We start from the raw sequence: 16,058 nt of genomic DNA on the forward strand, positions 1-16,058 counted from the left end.
GGTCAAGGGGTGACCCAATCGAGTTGCACAAGGGGGGCAAACCTGCTCCCCCAAGCTGAAGGGGCCAGAGGGTACGGATCGAAGAACTGAGGGGGTGGGGGGTGGGAGAGAGAGAGAGAGAAAAGCCTCTTCACCCAGAGGGTGCCGGGTGTTTGCTGCCTGGGCTGGTGGTGGATGCGGAGACCCTCAACCCATTTTTTAAAAAAAAGGTCGCTGGATCCGTGTCTGAAGTGGTGTAACCGGCTGGCCTACAGACTGGGTGCTGGAAAGTGGGATTAGAATGGGCAGCTAGATTTTGGTGCAGGCCCGATGGGCCGAATGGCCTTTAAGTGTCGTAACTTTTCTACTTGACAACAAGAATGGCGCTCTCCGCCAGAGCCCCAGATATGAAGAAAATGCACCTACTTACCAGAGTCGGCCCAGTCGCTCCTATACTCCTCTTAAAAGTGGAACACCTATCCTTGGCGCCTTTAGCCCCAGAGCCCACCCCTGGCACCATCATCCCAGATTCACCCAGCGGAAGCACCGTTAGCACAGAACCCCCCCACCCCCACTCCTGACATCGTCAGCCCAGACCACACACCCCCCCCCCCTCCAGTGGTGGCATTGTTAGCCCAGACCCTCCCAGTAGTAGCATGTCAGCCAGACCACACCCCCCCAGTGGTGACATTGTTAGCCCAGACCCTCCCAGTTGTAGCACCATCAGCCCAGACCTTCCCCAGTGGTGGCACCGTCAGCCCAGACCCTTCCCAGTAGAGTAGCACCGTCAACCCAGACCCTTCCCAGTAGAGTAGCACCGTCAGCCCAGACCCTTCCCAGTAGAGTAGCACCGTCAGCCCAGACTCCCCCACACCCATGGCAAGTCAGCCCCAGACCGCCCCCCCCCCCCAAGCAGAGAGCCAACCAAAGGTCGCTCCCCTACACACTGGTGGCATCCAACACCAGGAGGAGGTATTCTCCTGAAAGCCCTCACTCGAGTTCACCGAAGCAGGGTTGAATAAAAAGCCACACACACACACACGGTAAAAAAAAACCTTGACACTCGATTTATGCTTCTTTTTTAGTGACAAAAACGGCACGTGGCGGCCGGATTTTCTTAAAGAGACAGCGAGGTTCAAAGGTCGGGAGGGGGGTTAAAAAAAAAACCCAAAGCAAGTTAACTACTTGTTACAACTGGCCCCAAAGAGAACATTCTACAGAGATGCCCTTATCCCCAAACTACACAAAAACATCAAGTCAACGAAGCCCCATCCACCCCCCTCCGGCGAGGAATTATACATTTGATTTGTAACGCCCCGTTACAAGATTCGTTATAACCAGTAAAAGAGCAAATTGCAATGGTTTCCCCCATTACGAGTTCCAACAAGTCCCCATTTCAGAGCCCCCTCCTCCCCAGAGAACATGCACATTACACACAGATTGCAATGAAAATCAGCCCCGTTACAAGATCTTGAATGAGCCCATTACAGAACCACAGACACACTCCCCGCCCCCCCTGAGGTGAGCAAGTAAATAATGAACTGTTAACAGACCCATTACTTATTGATCCCCATTTCCAGAGTGTGCACCCCCCCCCAGACCAAAGCAAAGTTAGACAGACAAATAAGAGTCGAAAGGCTTCCTTCTTACAAGAGCCCAAAGTTCCAGCTCTCCCCCCCCCGCCGCCCCCCAAACCCACCCACCCCCCCCAACAGCCCAGACGTCAGCAGCTTCCCCTGGCTACGGCAGATACGAAACGAGGCCCAGTTCCAGCCCTCTCCGAAAAAAAGAATGCAAAGTCGGCAGTGGATCAGATAGCGGCTTTCCCCCAGAGCAAAAGCGGGCGAGCGACGGTTCCAGAGCTAAGAGGGTCAATCGAGACTGACGGTCCGCGAAGGCAGCTGCTGCTCTCAACTGGGATGCTTCCTGTGTCTAAGTAGTCCTTTCCCGCCCAACAATCAAGCGAGCTTCGCCGTGCGACTAAACCCCATCTACCCGCCATCCGTTACATTGAACGGAGCTACTCTCAGGGATCTGTCGCTGGCAGAACTAAGGGGAGGGAAGACAAGGCGGGAGGGGGGGCGAGAGGGGAGGGGGACTTCCTCGGCTCTTGGGAGCACTGGCTGACGATAAAAAAAGCCCTCCACCAGATTTCTTCCTCGTCAAGGGATCTACTCCCCCTGCTCTCACTGCAGCCACGGGAGATGCCGGTGGGTGGGTGGGCTCTTGCACGAGGATCATCCGTTAGGCTCCTCACCCGAGGGGCTTGCTGCTGCGTGTGGGGGAGAGTCAGCTTTCCGAACCACGGCACGAGGAGCTCCCGAGCCGCATCACTCCTTTTCTCCGCCGGCCCGCACCACGTTGAGGAGGCTCGGTCGAAAGCCTGGTCCATCGACGAAGCGAGAGAGGCGACGAAGCAAGTGAAGAAATCGCCATCCACTCGAGACGGAGGGGCTGGTGAGTCCGGAGGGAGGGAGGTGGAAGGCTGGCTAGTCGGGAGTGAGGGAGGCCGGGAGGGGGAAGGCTGGCGAATCCAGATATCAGGTGGGCGAGTCCAGAGGGGGGAGGGGGAGTGAGGCTGGGGGGGTAGAAAGAGAGAGAGAGGTGGGCAAGTCCTGGGGGTGGGGGCGGCGGGTGAGTGCAGGTGGTGTTAGACAGCCGACTCTGGGGCGGGTGAGTCCAGAGAGCATTAGACAGCTGACTCCGGGGGCGGGCGAGCGAGCCGGGGGAGTGGGGGAGAAGGCGTGCAACTCCAGGGGGTGGGGGTGGAAGTTGGCAATACCAGAGGAAAAGGTGGGCGATCCGGAGGATTGGGGGCATTAGGCTGGCAAATTGTCCGTCCTTCCCGGCAGGAGGTGCCGGCCGGAGCCCCTCAGTAGCCGCGGAGCCGGGAGCCGTAGCCGTTGACGTAGGGGGCTCGGAAGTACTGGGGGGGCGGCGGCGGCACGGGCCTCATCATGCCCGGCGGCGGGCGCCGGTGCTCCAGGTAGGCGGCGGGGTGAGGCAGCGGCTGGCCGGGGAAGGGGCGTATGCCCCGGGGTGGCGGGCGGTAGGGCGGGTCGTAGTAAGGGGCGAAGGGGGGCAGCCGCTGCGGGTGGGGGTGGTGGTAGGGGGGGGCTGCCGCCTCCTGGGAACCCCCCAGGCCCAGCGCCCAGCTCTCCCGGCTGGGGTTGGAGCGGGACAGCTGCACGAACATGTTCTGGCCCTGCAGCGGGGTGCCGTCCAGCGCCTGGATGGCGGCCAGCGCCTGGCGCTCCTGCTCCATGTAGACGAAGGCGAAGGTGCGCGCTACGTCCAGGTCCACCACCCGGCCGAAGCGCTGGAACAGCTCCCGCACCGCCTGGCCCGACACCGGCTCCGCCAGGTTGCCCACGAAGACCTTGGTGGTGTTGCGCGTGCGCGCGTTGGCCACGCCCACCGTGAGCGGCGCGCCGTGCACGCTGGTCCGGTGCAGCGCCTTGATGGCGCGGGTGGCCTGGCTCAGCTTCTCCATGTGCACGAAGGCGTAGTTCCGCACCACCTCGCACTCGCTCACCTCGCCGTACTTCTCGAACAGGGCGCGCAGCTCGGTGGGGCTGCAATAGCGCGACAGGTTGCCCACGAAGATCTTCACCATCTTTGTCCTCCTCCGGCTCTGCGCGCCTCCCACCGCAGCCAGCAGCGACTGACCCGCGCCGCTTAAAATGGCCGCCGATTTATAGGGGCGTCAGGAACGTCATGACGTCGCCACGGTGGAGCGTCACGACGTCCCCTGCCTCGCTGATGCCCGAACTGCTGCCGCCCTCACACCCCCAAAACGTCATGACGCAAGCCTGCAACGACGTGCTGCGGCCCCCCTCCCCCCACGCGTCACAGCGTCCCCCCCCCGCCTGACTGAAGGCCGGGCCTGCTGCCTTCCTCCCGCCGTAAGAAGTTTAACAACACCAGGTTAAAGTCCAACAGGTTTATTTGGTAGCAAAAGCCACACAAGCTTTCGAGGCTCTAAGCCCCTTCTTCAGGTGAGTGGGAATTCTGTTCACAAACAGAACTTATAAAGACACAGACTCAATTTACATGAATAATGGTTGGAATGCGAATACTTACAACTAATCCAGTCTTTAAGAAACAAAACAATGGGAGTGGAGAGAGCATCAAGACAGGCTAAAAAGATGTGTATTGTCTCCAGACAAGACAGCCAGTGAAACTCCAGACAAGACAGCCAGTGGACCTGCAGAGTTTCACTGGCTGTCTTGTCTGGAGACAATACACATCTTTTTAGCCTGTCTTGATGCTCTCTCCACTCCCATTGTTTTGTTTCTTAAAGACTGGATTAGTTGTAAGTATTCGCATTCCAACCATTATTCATGTAAATTGAGTCTGTGTCTTTATAAGTTCTGTTTGTGAACAGAATTCCCACTCACCTGAAGAAGGGGCTTAGAGCCTCGAAAGCTTGTGTGGCTTTTGCTACCAAATAAACCTGTTGGACTTTAACCTGGTGTTGTTAAACTTCTTACTGTATCAGTTTCTGCTCAGCGACTCTGCGCTGTCGTGTGTCGCGAAGGCCGCCTTGGAGAACGCTTACCCGAATGTCAGAGGCCGAATGCCCGCAGCGCAGAGTCGCTGAGCAGAAACTGATAGCCAAGTTCCGCACACACAAGGACGGCCTCAACCGGGATATTGGGTTCATGTCACACTATTTGTAACTCCCACAGTTGCGTGGACCTGCAGAGTTTCACTGGCTGTCTTGTCTGGAGACAATACACATCTTTTTAGCCTGTCTTGATGCTCTCTCCACTCCCATTGTTTTGTTTCTTAAAGACTGGATTAGTTGTAAGTATTCGCATTCCAACCATTATTCATGTAAATTGAGTCTGTGTCTTTATAAGTTCTGTTTGTGAACAGAATTCCCACTCACCTGAAGAAGGGGCTTAGAGCCTCGAAAGCTTGTGTGGCTTTTGCTACCAAATAAACCTGCTGGACTTTAACCTGGTGTTGTTAAACTTCTTACTGTGTTTACCCCAGTCCAACGCCGGCATCTCCACATCATTCCTCCCGCCGCCAGGCCAACGTCATGACGTAGAGATCATAGAAACCCTACAGCACAGAAAGAGGCCATTCGGCCCATCGAGTCTGCACCGACCACAATCCCACCCAGGCCCTACCCCCATATATTTTACCCACTAATCCATCTAATCTATGCATCCCAGGACACTAAGGGGCAATTTAGCATGGCCAATCAACCTAACCCGCACATTTTTGGATTGTGGGAGGAAACCGGAGCACCCGGAGCAAACCCACGCAGACACGAGGAGAATGTGCAAACTCCGCACAGACAGTGACCCAAGCCGAGAATCGAACCCAGGTCCCTGGAGCTGTGAAGCAGCAGTGCTAACCACTGTGCTACGTATCATAGAATGGCGTGGTGTGTGTCCCTCCCCGTGCGTCATAACGTCATAGAAGCCCCACAGCGCAGAAGGAGGCCATTCAGCCCATCGAGTCTGCACGACCCACAATTCCACCCTGGCCCTTACTTTGTCCTGACTTAATCTGAGTTTGTTTATTTGGTTGGACCTAAAAAGAGGCCACCCAGGCCCTATTCCAGGAACACCATGTATTTACCCTAGCTAGTCCCTCTGACACTAAGGGACAATTTAGCATGGCCAATCCACCTAACCTACCCAGCTGGGCGCTGGGCCTGGGGGGGTCCCAGGAGGCGGCAGCCCCCCCCCCACCACCACCCTCACCCCCTTTGGTAGTGCCCCCCTTCGGTAGCACAGTGGTTAGCACTGCTGCTTCACAGCTCCAGGAACCTGGGTTCGATTCCCGGCTCGGGTCACTGTCTGTGTGGAGTTTGCACATTCTCCCCGTGTCTGCGTGGGTTTACTCCGGTTTCCTCCCACAGTCTAAAGATGTGCGGGTTAGGTTGATTGGTCATGCTACAAATTGCCCTTAGTGTCCTGAGATGCGTAGGTTAGAGGGATTAGCGGATAAATGTGTAGGGATAAGGGGGTAGGACCTGGGTGGGATTGTGGTCGGTGCAGACTCGATGGGCCAGATGGCCTCTTTCTGCACTGTAGGGTTTCTATGATTCTATGAAACCACAGCTGTCAATCAGAGTCTTTGTAAACACTACGAGGTACTTGAGATGCATTCAAGCATGAAGGAAATAAACACAGCTGACTGGAGACTGAGTAGAAATCCATTAAGCTGTCAATGGAAGCCGATTTCAAAGACCTGCAATATGAAATTGACAGAGGCTTTCAATGCTATTGAGAGGGTTTCAAAGGTTTCAGCTTGCTAGAAAGGTTCAAGGACTTCAAATAAAAGTTGTGTGAATACATTGGGGCTGAGTGCACCGCTGTGGAGAATGATGGAACCACTCACTCCATCCCATCCAGTGAAATTGACGTGTCCTCTCTGTCAGAGGACTTCAAAGGGGTCTGCTCTCACCTGCAGCTTCTCACAGAGAGAATGGGAAATCCCTGCTACAGAATGGAGTGCAGTAGTGCTTTAAACACCTGTCAGCTGACCAGGGGACACGGAGATTAAAGTGCCCAGGCCACTTCAAAAGTTTCACAGCTGACAGGCAGGGTTGAAGATGTTGATTACAGGGCTGCCTGAAATCACCTTAAGAAGTTTAACAACACCAGGTTAAAGTCCAACAGGTTTATTTGGTAGCAAAAGCCACACAAGCTTTCGGAGCTCCAAGCCCCTTCTTCAGGTGAGTGGGAATTCTGTTCACAAACAGGGCATATAAAGACACACACTCAATTTACATGAATAATGGTTGGAATGCGAATACTTACAACTAATCAAGACAATACACATCTTTTTACATAAGAACATAAGAAATAGGAGCAGGAGTAGGCCATCTGGCCCTTCGAGCCTGCCCCGCCATTCAACAAGATCATGGCTGATCTGAAGCGAATCAGTTCCACTTACCCGCCTGCTCCCCATATCCCCTAATTCCCTTATTGATCAGAAAACTATCTACCCGTGATTTAAACATATTCAACGAGGAAGCCTCCACCACTTCAATGGGCAGAGAATTCCAGAGATTCACTACCCTCTGAGAGAAGAAGTTCCCCCTCAACTCTGTTCTGAACCGGCCCCCCCTTATTTTGAGGCTGTGCCCTCTAGTTCTGGTTTCCCTTCTAAGTGGAAAGAATCTCTCCACCTCTACCCTATCCAGCCCCTTCATTATCTTATATGTCTCTATAAGATCACCCCTCATCCTTCTAAACTCCAACGAGTACAGACCCAATCTGTTTAATCTCTCCTCATAAGCTACACCCCTCATCTCCGGTATCAACCTGGTGAACCTTCTCTGCACTCCCTCCAAGGCCAATATATCCTTTCGCAAATAAGGGGACCAAAACTGCACACAGTACTCCAGTTGCGGCCTCACCAGTGCCTTGTACAGTTGCAGCAAGACCTCCCTGCTTTTATATTCTATCCCCCTCGCGATAAAGGCCAACATTCCATTCGCCTTCTTGATCACCTGCTGCACCTGCAGACTGAGCTTTTGCGATTCGTGCACAAGGACCCCCAGGTCCCTCTGCACAGTCGCACGATGTAATTTTTCTCCATTTAAATAATATTCCAATTTACTATTATTTCTTCCAAAGTGGATAACCTCACATTTCCATCTGCCAGATCCTCGCCCACTCGCTCAGCCTATCCAAATCTCTCTGCAGACTTTCCGCGTCCTCCACGCAATTAGTTTTCCCACTCACCTTCGTGTCACCAGCAAACTTGAATACCCTAGATTCAGCCCCCTCCTCCAGATCATCTATGTAAATGGTAAACAATTGAGGCCCCAGCACCGATCCCTGCGGCACGCCACTGGTCACCAACTGCCAACCAGAAAAGCACCCATTTATCCCAACTCTCTGCTTCCTGTTAGATAGCCAATCCCCAATCCACTGTCTTGATGCTCTCTCCACTCACGTTGTTTTGTTTCTTAAAGACTTGATTAGTTGTAAGTATTCGCATTCCAACCATTATTCATGTAAATTGAGTGTGTGTCTTTATATGCCCTGTTTGTGAACAGAATTCCCACTCACCTGAAGAAGGGGCTTGGAGCTCCGAAAGCTTGTGTGGCTTTTGCTACCAAATAAACCTGTTGGACTTTAACCTGGTGTTGTTAAACTTCTTACTGTGTTTACCCCAGTCCAACGCCGGCATCTCCACATCACGAAATCACCTTGCCAGAGGTGGTCTTCAGGTCTTCCGGGGCTTGGAGGGGCAGTCCAGCCATGAGACCCTCCCATCCCGGAGGAGTGTGGCAAGATCAACTCCTTGTCCCAAGCCCACCCAACCCTCAGAACCCTTGAGGGACCTTTCCTCTGCAGCGTGGCGGCAGCAGAGGGGCAAATGGCCACTGGACTTACCTACTTGAAATCCCCCTCAGGGCCCAAGTGCTAAGTCAGGGCAGCAGTGCACCATTGGCACTGCAAAGGTGCATGGCCTGAAGGTGGGCCTGAGTGGGGGTCTGACGCTTGAATGCATCTCAAGTAGCCCCGCCCATTGTTCCTAACTGAATGTTTACACAGAAGAGGAACTGAAAGCACTTAGCTCTTTTGAAATTGCCTGTAGCTGTGGTAAATAAACACAGCTGACTGCATGCTGAGTTAGAAACCATTAAGCTGCCAATCAGATGCAAATTTAAAGGACTGCACTGCAATTGAATGGAAAAAAGTTTTGCAGGTATTTCAAAGGCTCTTAGCTTTCTATGAAGGCTCAAAGGCTTGAAATAAATACTGTGATAAAAGAGTGGGGCAAAGTGAACACCTGTGCAGAAGGGAATTCCCCAGCCCCCAGTGAAAGTGATTGACTTCTTTCAGTCAAGGACTTGGAAGTCATCTTATCTTACAGCTGCAGCTTCCTCGAGAGAGAAAGAGGAATCCCTTCTGCTGAAAGTTTTAAGTTTATGTTTATTTATTACAAGTAGGCTTACATTAACACTGCAATGAAATTACTGTGAAAATCTCCTGGATGCCACACTCCAGCGCCTGTTCGGGTACACTGAGGGAGAATTTAGCATGGCCAATGTGCTTAACCAGCACATCATTCGGACTGTGGGAGGAAACCCAGGCAGACACGGGGAGAACGTGCAAACACTGCACAGACAGTGACCCGAGGCCGGAATCGAACCCGAGTTCCTGGCGCCGTGAGGCAGCAGCGCTAACCACTGTGCCACCGTGATTTTCCAATGGAGTGCTGCTGGGATTTGGAATCCTTACAACTGTCCAGGGAGCATGGAGATTAAAATGACTAGGCTACTCCCAAGTTTTCACAGTCCACAGTCCAGAATGAAGACTTTGGTCGGTGAGGTGCCTCCAATTTTATTTATTAGTGTCGCAAGTAGACTTACATTAACACACTGTGAACATCCCCAGGACAGTAGTGATGTGCGGGTTTCCCACTGCTTGAAAGGGCAGTCTAGCCACCAGACGCCCATCCCAGGGGAGAGTGCCAAGATCAAGACCTTGCCCCCAGCCCGAGCCTACCCAACCTCCCAGCACCCTTGGAGAACCCTTGGAGGGTGACGCGGTGGCACAGTGGTTAGCACTGCTGCCTCATAGTGCCAGGGACCCGGGTTCCATTCCCAGTGCGGGTCACTGTCTGTGCGGAATCTGCACGTTCTCCCCGTGTCTGCGTGGGTTTCCTCCGGGTGCTCCAGTTTCCACCCACAGTCGGAAAGACCACTGGTTAGGTGCATTGGCCATGCTAAATTCTCCCTCAGTGTAACCCGAACAGGCGCCGGAGTGTGGCAACTGGGGGATTTTCACAGTAACTTCATTGCAGTGTTAATGTAAGCCTACTTGTGACACTAATAGATAAAATTTTTTAAAAACTCTGCAGCAGAGGGTACATGGGCACTGCACGTACCTCAACCACTCCCCCCCTCCACCCCCCCAAATTGGGGTCCACCATGTCACAGACACGATTCTCAGGACCTGCATCTAAAGCCCGCCTGGTGCTGACCCATTACGGAAGTGGGCAACTGGTGGGCCAGAGTTTAATGGGGCTTCCAGCCAACTAATTGAATGCACAGTGAGGTGATCAGAGCATAAGCATAAGAGTATAATAAATAGGAGCCATTCGGCCCATCGAGTCTGCTTCGCCATGCCTGATAAGTTTTTCAACCCCATTTTCCTGCCTTTTCCCCGTAACCTTTGATCCCCTCACCAATTAGAATAATGGAATCCTACAGTGCAGAGGGAGGCCATTCGGCCCATCGAGTCTGCACCTACCACAATCCCAACCAGGCCCTATCCCCTTAATCCCCATGCATTTACCCTATCTGGGCCCCCCTGACACTGAGGGGCAATTTAGCATGGTCAATCCCCCTCACCAGCACATCTTTTGGTCTGCGGGAGGAAGCCGGAGCACCCGGAGGAAACCCACACAGACACAGGGAGCACATGCAGACTCTGCACAGGCAGTGACCCAAGCCGGGAATCGAACCGGGGTCCCTGGCGCTGTGGGGCAGCAGTGCTAACCCACTGTGCCACCGTGCCACCCCAATTGTTATGGTTCAGGTCAGAAACTCCAATGTGTTTTATGAAGACCCCCTGAACCACAAGTTTTGCATCTTGAATTTAGCCGGGATAAGCATGAGATGTTCCACTTCAGGTATGATTCAAATGACCCACCAGGGAGCTTTTATCAAACAAAGTTTAATTAAGAATATAGTTCACACGTATAGTAAAAAAATTAGCAAGAGCTTTTATCAATTACAAGAGAAAACAAAACAACCACAATAATGTACAACCCTTATCCCATACATAGCAAGAAGTCTCACAACAGGTTACAGCCCAACAGGTTAATTTGGAATCGCGAGCTTTCGGCGCACTGCTCCTTTTATCAGGTGAGTGGAGAGATAGGTTCACAAACACGGCATATGTAGACAAAGACACAACTGCAAGATAATTACAGATTGGGATGTGAAGAATAGTTGGAATGCGAGTCTTTACAGGTAACCAAGTCTCTGCAGGTACAGACAGTGCGAGTGGAGTGAGGGATAACCACAGGTTAAAGAGGCGCAATTGTCTCAAGCCAGGACAGTTAGTAGAATTTTGCAAGCTCAGGCCAAATGACAGCGAATTACATATAGTGTGACATGAACTCAAGATCCCGGTTCAGACCATCCTCATGCGTGCGGAACTTGGCTATTAGTTTCTGCTCGGCGATTCTGCGTTGTCATGTATCCTGAAGGCCGCCTTGGAGAACGCTTACCCGAAGATCGGAGGCTGAATGCCCTTGACTGCTGATGTGTTCCCCGACTGGAAGGGAACACTCCTGCCTGAGTGATTGTCCAATATATATATATATCAGATGTTCCAATCAAAACCAATATCCAATAAACAAAACCCTTTAAACAGATTTATCACTGCACAAGCTAAAGTGATACTGGAATCCAGTTCCCTGGGTTGAATGCTGATTTCAAATGATCTTGAAAGCTCAGAGAAGCTTATAGTCATCAGTCCCCAAAATACCAAAACACAGATTCTTTACTGCAGGATGACAAACAAGATGTGCTTTCAGCTAACTGGTAAAACTTTAAAACTAAAACATAGAGAGAGACAGACTTCTTTCAGCTATGCTACTAGCAGGGCAGCCAAAACAAAATTAAAGACAAAAGTAAACTAAACTAAACCCTTGTCACCTGACCAGTACACAGCTTTTTTTCCTCCTCCCACCAATGACATCACCTCAGGCTCTGAGCATGATTTAAAGGGACGCCAACATCACAAAATCAAGAACCTATCTATCTCTGTCTTCAACACACTCAATGACCCGGCCTCCTCTGTGGCAATGAATTCCACAGATTCATCCACCATCCACCTGAAGAAATTCCTCCTCCTCATCTCGGTTCTAAAGGGCCGTCCCTTTACTCTGAGGCCGAGCCCTCGGATCCCAGTCTCTCCGACTAATGGAAACATCTTCCCCACGTCCACTCTATCCGGGCCTTTCAGTATTCTGTAAGTTTCAATGAGATCGCCCCCTCATCCTTCTAAACACCATTGAGTACCTAGGGGGGCACAGGTTTAAAGTGCAAGGGACAAGGTTTAAAGGAGATGTACGAGGCAAGTATTTTACACAGAGGGTGGTGGGTGCCTGGAACTCGCTGCCAGGAGGAGGTAGTGGAAGCAGATACGATAGTATCTTTCACTGAAGGTAAGCATGCAAGTGCAGCAGGTGGTAAAGAAGGCAAATGGTGTGTTGGCCTTCATTGCGAGAGGTTTCGAGTACAGGAGCAAGGATGTGTTGTTACAATTATACAGGGCCTTGCCGAGGCCACACCTAGAGTATTGTGTGCAGTTCTGGTCTCCTTTTCTGAGGAAGGATGTTCTTGCTCTCAAGGGAGTGCAGCGAAGGTTTACCAGGCTGATTCCGGGGACGGCGGGACTGATGTATGAGGAGAGATTGACCAGGTTAGGATTGTTTTCGCTGGAGTTCAGACGAATGAGGGGGGGATCTCATAGAGACTTATAAAATTCTAACAGGACTAGGCAGGGTAGATGCAGGGAGGATGTTCCCGATGGTGGGGGGAGTCCAGAACCAGGGGGTCACAATCTGAGGATTCGGGGTAGACCATTTAGGACGGAGGTGAGGAGACATTTCTTCACCCGGTGAACCTGTGGAATTCATTCCCACAGGAAGTAGTTGATGCCAAAACATTGAATGTATTCAAGAGGCGGCTGGATAGAGCACTTGGGGCGAACGGGGTCAAAGGTTATGGGGAGAAAGCAGGATTAGGCTATTGGGTTGGATGATCAGTCATGATAATAATGATTGGCGGAGCAGGTCGAAGGGCCAAATGGCCTCCTCCTGCTTCTATCTTCTATGTTTCTATGTTCAAGGGGCATCTTGACAAGTACATGAATATTGGGAATAGACAGACATGATCCGCGGAAGGGTAGGGGGTTTTAGTTCAAACAGGCAGCATGGTCAGTGCAACCTTGGAGGGCCGAAGGGCCTGTACCTGTGCTGTAATTTTCTTTGTTCTTGCTCTTTGTACAGACGCAGAGTCCTCAAGCACTCCTCATATGTCAAGCTTTTCATTCCCGGGATCATTCTCATGGGTGGGTACCTGCACGGGGCCAGCAGGGGTAGCCATGGGGACTCGCAGGACTCCCGATAATCACCCGTAAATCTCCGGGCACAGCAGCGGGACTGGATAATCGCAACCATGGATAATGCCAGAGAATTGCGGCCAGAGTATTAGGGTTTGAACAGGTTGGTGTGTGCGACTTTGGTCAAACAGGAGGTACATGACCAAGAGTGGAGGCTGGAGGACACGGAGATCTCCGCACTGCGGCGGGACTGGATAATCCCAGTTGTGGGCAATGCCAGAGAATTCCGGCTGGACTATTAGGGTTTGAATGGGTTTGGTATGTGCAACTTTGGAAAATGATCAAATAGGAGGTACATGGCCAAGAGGGAAGGGTGGAGGACCCAGAGAATCTCCGGGCGCTGCTGCGGGACTGGATAATACAGGAGGTACATGACCAAGAGTGGACGCTGGAGGACCCGGAGAATCTCCGGGCACTGCGGCGGGACTGGATAATAAAGGGGGTACATGGCCAAGAGTGGAGGCTGGAGGACCCAGAGAATCTCCGGGCACCGCAGCGGGACTGGATAATTCAGGAGGTACATGGCCAAGAGTGGAGGCTGGAGGACCCGGAGAATCTCTGGGCACTGCGGCGGGACTGGATAATGCAGGAGGTACATGGCCAAGAGTGGAGGCTGGAGGACACGGAGAATCTCCGGGCACTGCAGCAGGACAGGATAATTCAGGAGGTACATGGCCAAGAGTGGAGGCTGGAGGACCCGGAGAATCTCTGGGCACTGCGGCGGGACTGGATAATACAGGAGGTACATGGCCAAGAGTGGAGGCTGGGGGACCCGGAGAATCTCCGCACACTGCGGCAGGACTGGATAATACAGGAGGTACATGGCCAAGAGTGGAGGCTGGAAAACAGCCTGCCCTGTCCATAGAGGCTTGTGCTACCAAATAAACCTGTTGGACTTTAACCTGGTGTTGTGAGACATCTTATTGTGCCCACCACCCCAGTCCAACACCACATCATAGAGTTATGTTCAGACATCCCATAATGATAACTAACACACAACAGTGTGAAGATTGAACAGGATGCCATTGTGAGTGGGGAATTGGCTTGTAGCCTTGACTTGGGAAGAAGCTTTGATTTCTGAATGGGAGGCGGGAGGCGGTTCTTGGCGGGAGGCGGGGCTTGGCGGACGGTTGACGCGTTCCCGTGGCAACGGCGCGAGGGCAAGCCACAGGTGTGCGTGTGTGTGTGTGCGCGCGCGTGTTGCGGACCAGTGAGCGGGGTATTGTCGGTTCTTGCGTGGTGACGTTTGGGCAGTGGGCGGGGACTTTAGAACAGTGCGTGGTGACGTTTGGGCAGTGGGCGGGGATTTTAGAACAGTGCGTGCTGACGTTTGGGCAGTGGGCGGGGACTTTAGAACAGTGCGTGGTGACGTTTGGGCAGTGGGCGGGGATTTTAGGAAGGGCAAGCCACTAGCTTTCGGAGCGCTGCTCCTTCATCAGGTAACCTGATTACCTGACGAAGGGGCAGCGCTCCGAAAGCTAGTGGTTTTTGCTACCAAATAAACCTGTTGGACTTTAACCTGGTGTTGTGAGACTTCTTACTGGGATTGTAGGCGAGTGCGTGGTGACGTTTGGGCAGTGGGCGGGGGATTCGAGGCCGGTGCGTGGTGACGTTTGGGCAGTGGGCGGGGATGCCAGGCCAGTGCGTGGTGACGTTTGGACACTGCGTGCCGACGTTGAAGTGGGTGGGGGTGACGTTGAAGTGGGTGGGGGTGACGTTGAGGAGTGCGCGGTGACGTTCGGGGGAGTGCGCGATGAGGTCAGGAAACACCTGGTATATAAAGCGGCCATTTAGTCGCAGTCTGTTTTGTCTGGCCCGGCCGCCGGGCGAGACTGTGAAGGAGGTTGGATGTTGATGATGGGGGGGGGGGCGAAAAAGACAGTTAAAAATTCAAACGGAGGAGGGGAATTAGGTCCCTGATTATATCCTTTCTTTTTGTCTTAACCTCGCCCGCCCGAGGATGGTGACGATCTTCGTGGGCAGCCGGCCGCGCGGCTGCGGGGCCTGTTGGAGGCGCACGGCCCGGTGCTGGAGTGCGACATGGTCGACAACTTCGCCTTCGTGCACATGGAGCAGGAGCGCCAGGCGCTGGCGGCCGTGCGGGGGCTGAGCGCCGCCCTGCTGGCCGGCCAGCGCATCTACAGGCAGCTGTCCAAGTCCCACAGCCCTGGGGGCTGCTGCAGCCCCTCCCCCCACTGCCCCTCCCCCCCGCTGCCCCCGCCGCCCCTCCCCCCACTGCCCCTCCCCCCAGTGCCCCTCCCAAACCTTTGTTTTGGGTGGGGAGGGGGCTTTTTGGAGATGGAAGTAATCGCCCCACCTCTTACTGCAAGCCCCCCCCCCCCCATTGAGGTTTTTTCTGTTTGTTTTGGGGTGAGGTGGAAGTCCTCATCTACCTCTTACCCCCTCCCTCCCCGCTGCACCTCCACTGCAGCCAGGACAACAGTGGGGGCATTAAGATTTTGTGGTGTTTTGGGTTGGGGGAATGGTAGGGGGGGGGGGGGCTGTTAGAGATGGAAGGGTAAAAGTGGGTGGCATATAAGCCCCCCGTCTCTCCTCCTTCCCTCCCCACCCCCCCAGGAAGCTTTGGGGATGTTGGGGTTTTTTTTCCTGTTATGATTTGGGTCGAGGGAATGATGGGGGGGGGGGGGGGGCGGACGGGCGGTGGCTTTTGGAGATGGGAGTCCTCCCCTCCCTCCACTGAGGCCAGGATGACCGCTTCAGCAATGGCTATGGAGGGGAAGCTTTTGGCCGATTGAGGATGTTTTTTTGTGGAAGAATCTCTCCCAGGTTGTGGCCAGGACGACCACTTCAGCAGCGGCTTGGGGGGTATTTTTGGGGGAAGTTTATTTTTGCTTTGGCTCGGGGGAATAGGAGGGCTGTTGGCGATAGGAGGAAAGGGAGGGTGACGTACACGTTCCCCCCCCCCAGGAATTGTGGGCATTATTTTTCCCCATG

The 16,058-nt window shown here is 53.2% G+C and overlaps 1 protein-coding gene across 1 annotated transcript; it reads right to left on the minus strand.

Moving 5' to 3' along the window:
- Positions 1 to 1,018: 1,018 nt before the first annotated feature.
- On the minus strand, positions 1,019 to 3,645 carry LOC144484924 (RNA-binding protein 4B-like). The gene has a single exon (XM_078203283.1). The coding sequence runs from the start codon at positions 3,593 to 3,595 to the stop codon at positions 2,852 to 2,854; it is 744 nt and encodes a 247-aa protein (XP_078059409.1). The 5' UTR covers positions 3,596 to 3,645; the 3' UTR covers positions 1,019 to 2,851.
- Positions 3,646 to 16,058: the final 12,413 nt, after the last annotated feature.

This window comes from Mustelus asterias, unplaced genomic scaffold (assembly GCF_964213995.1).
Source record: "Mustelus asterias unplaced genomic scaffold, sMusAst1.hap1.1 HAP1_SCAFFOLD_138, whole genome shotgun sequence".
NCBI lineage: Eukaryota > Metazoa > Chordata > Chondrichthyes > Carcharhiniformes > Triakidae > Mustelus > Mustelus asterias.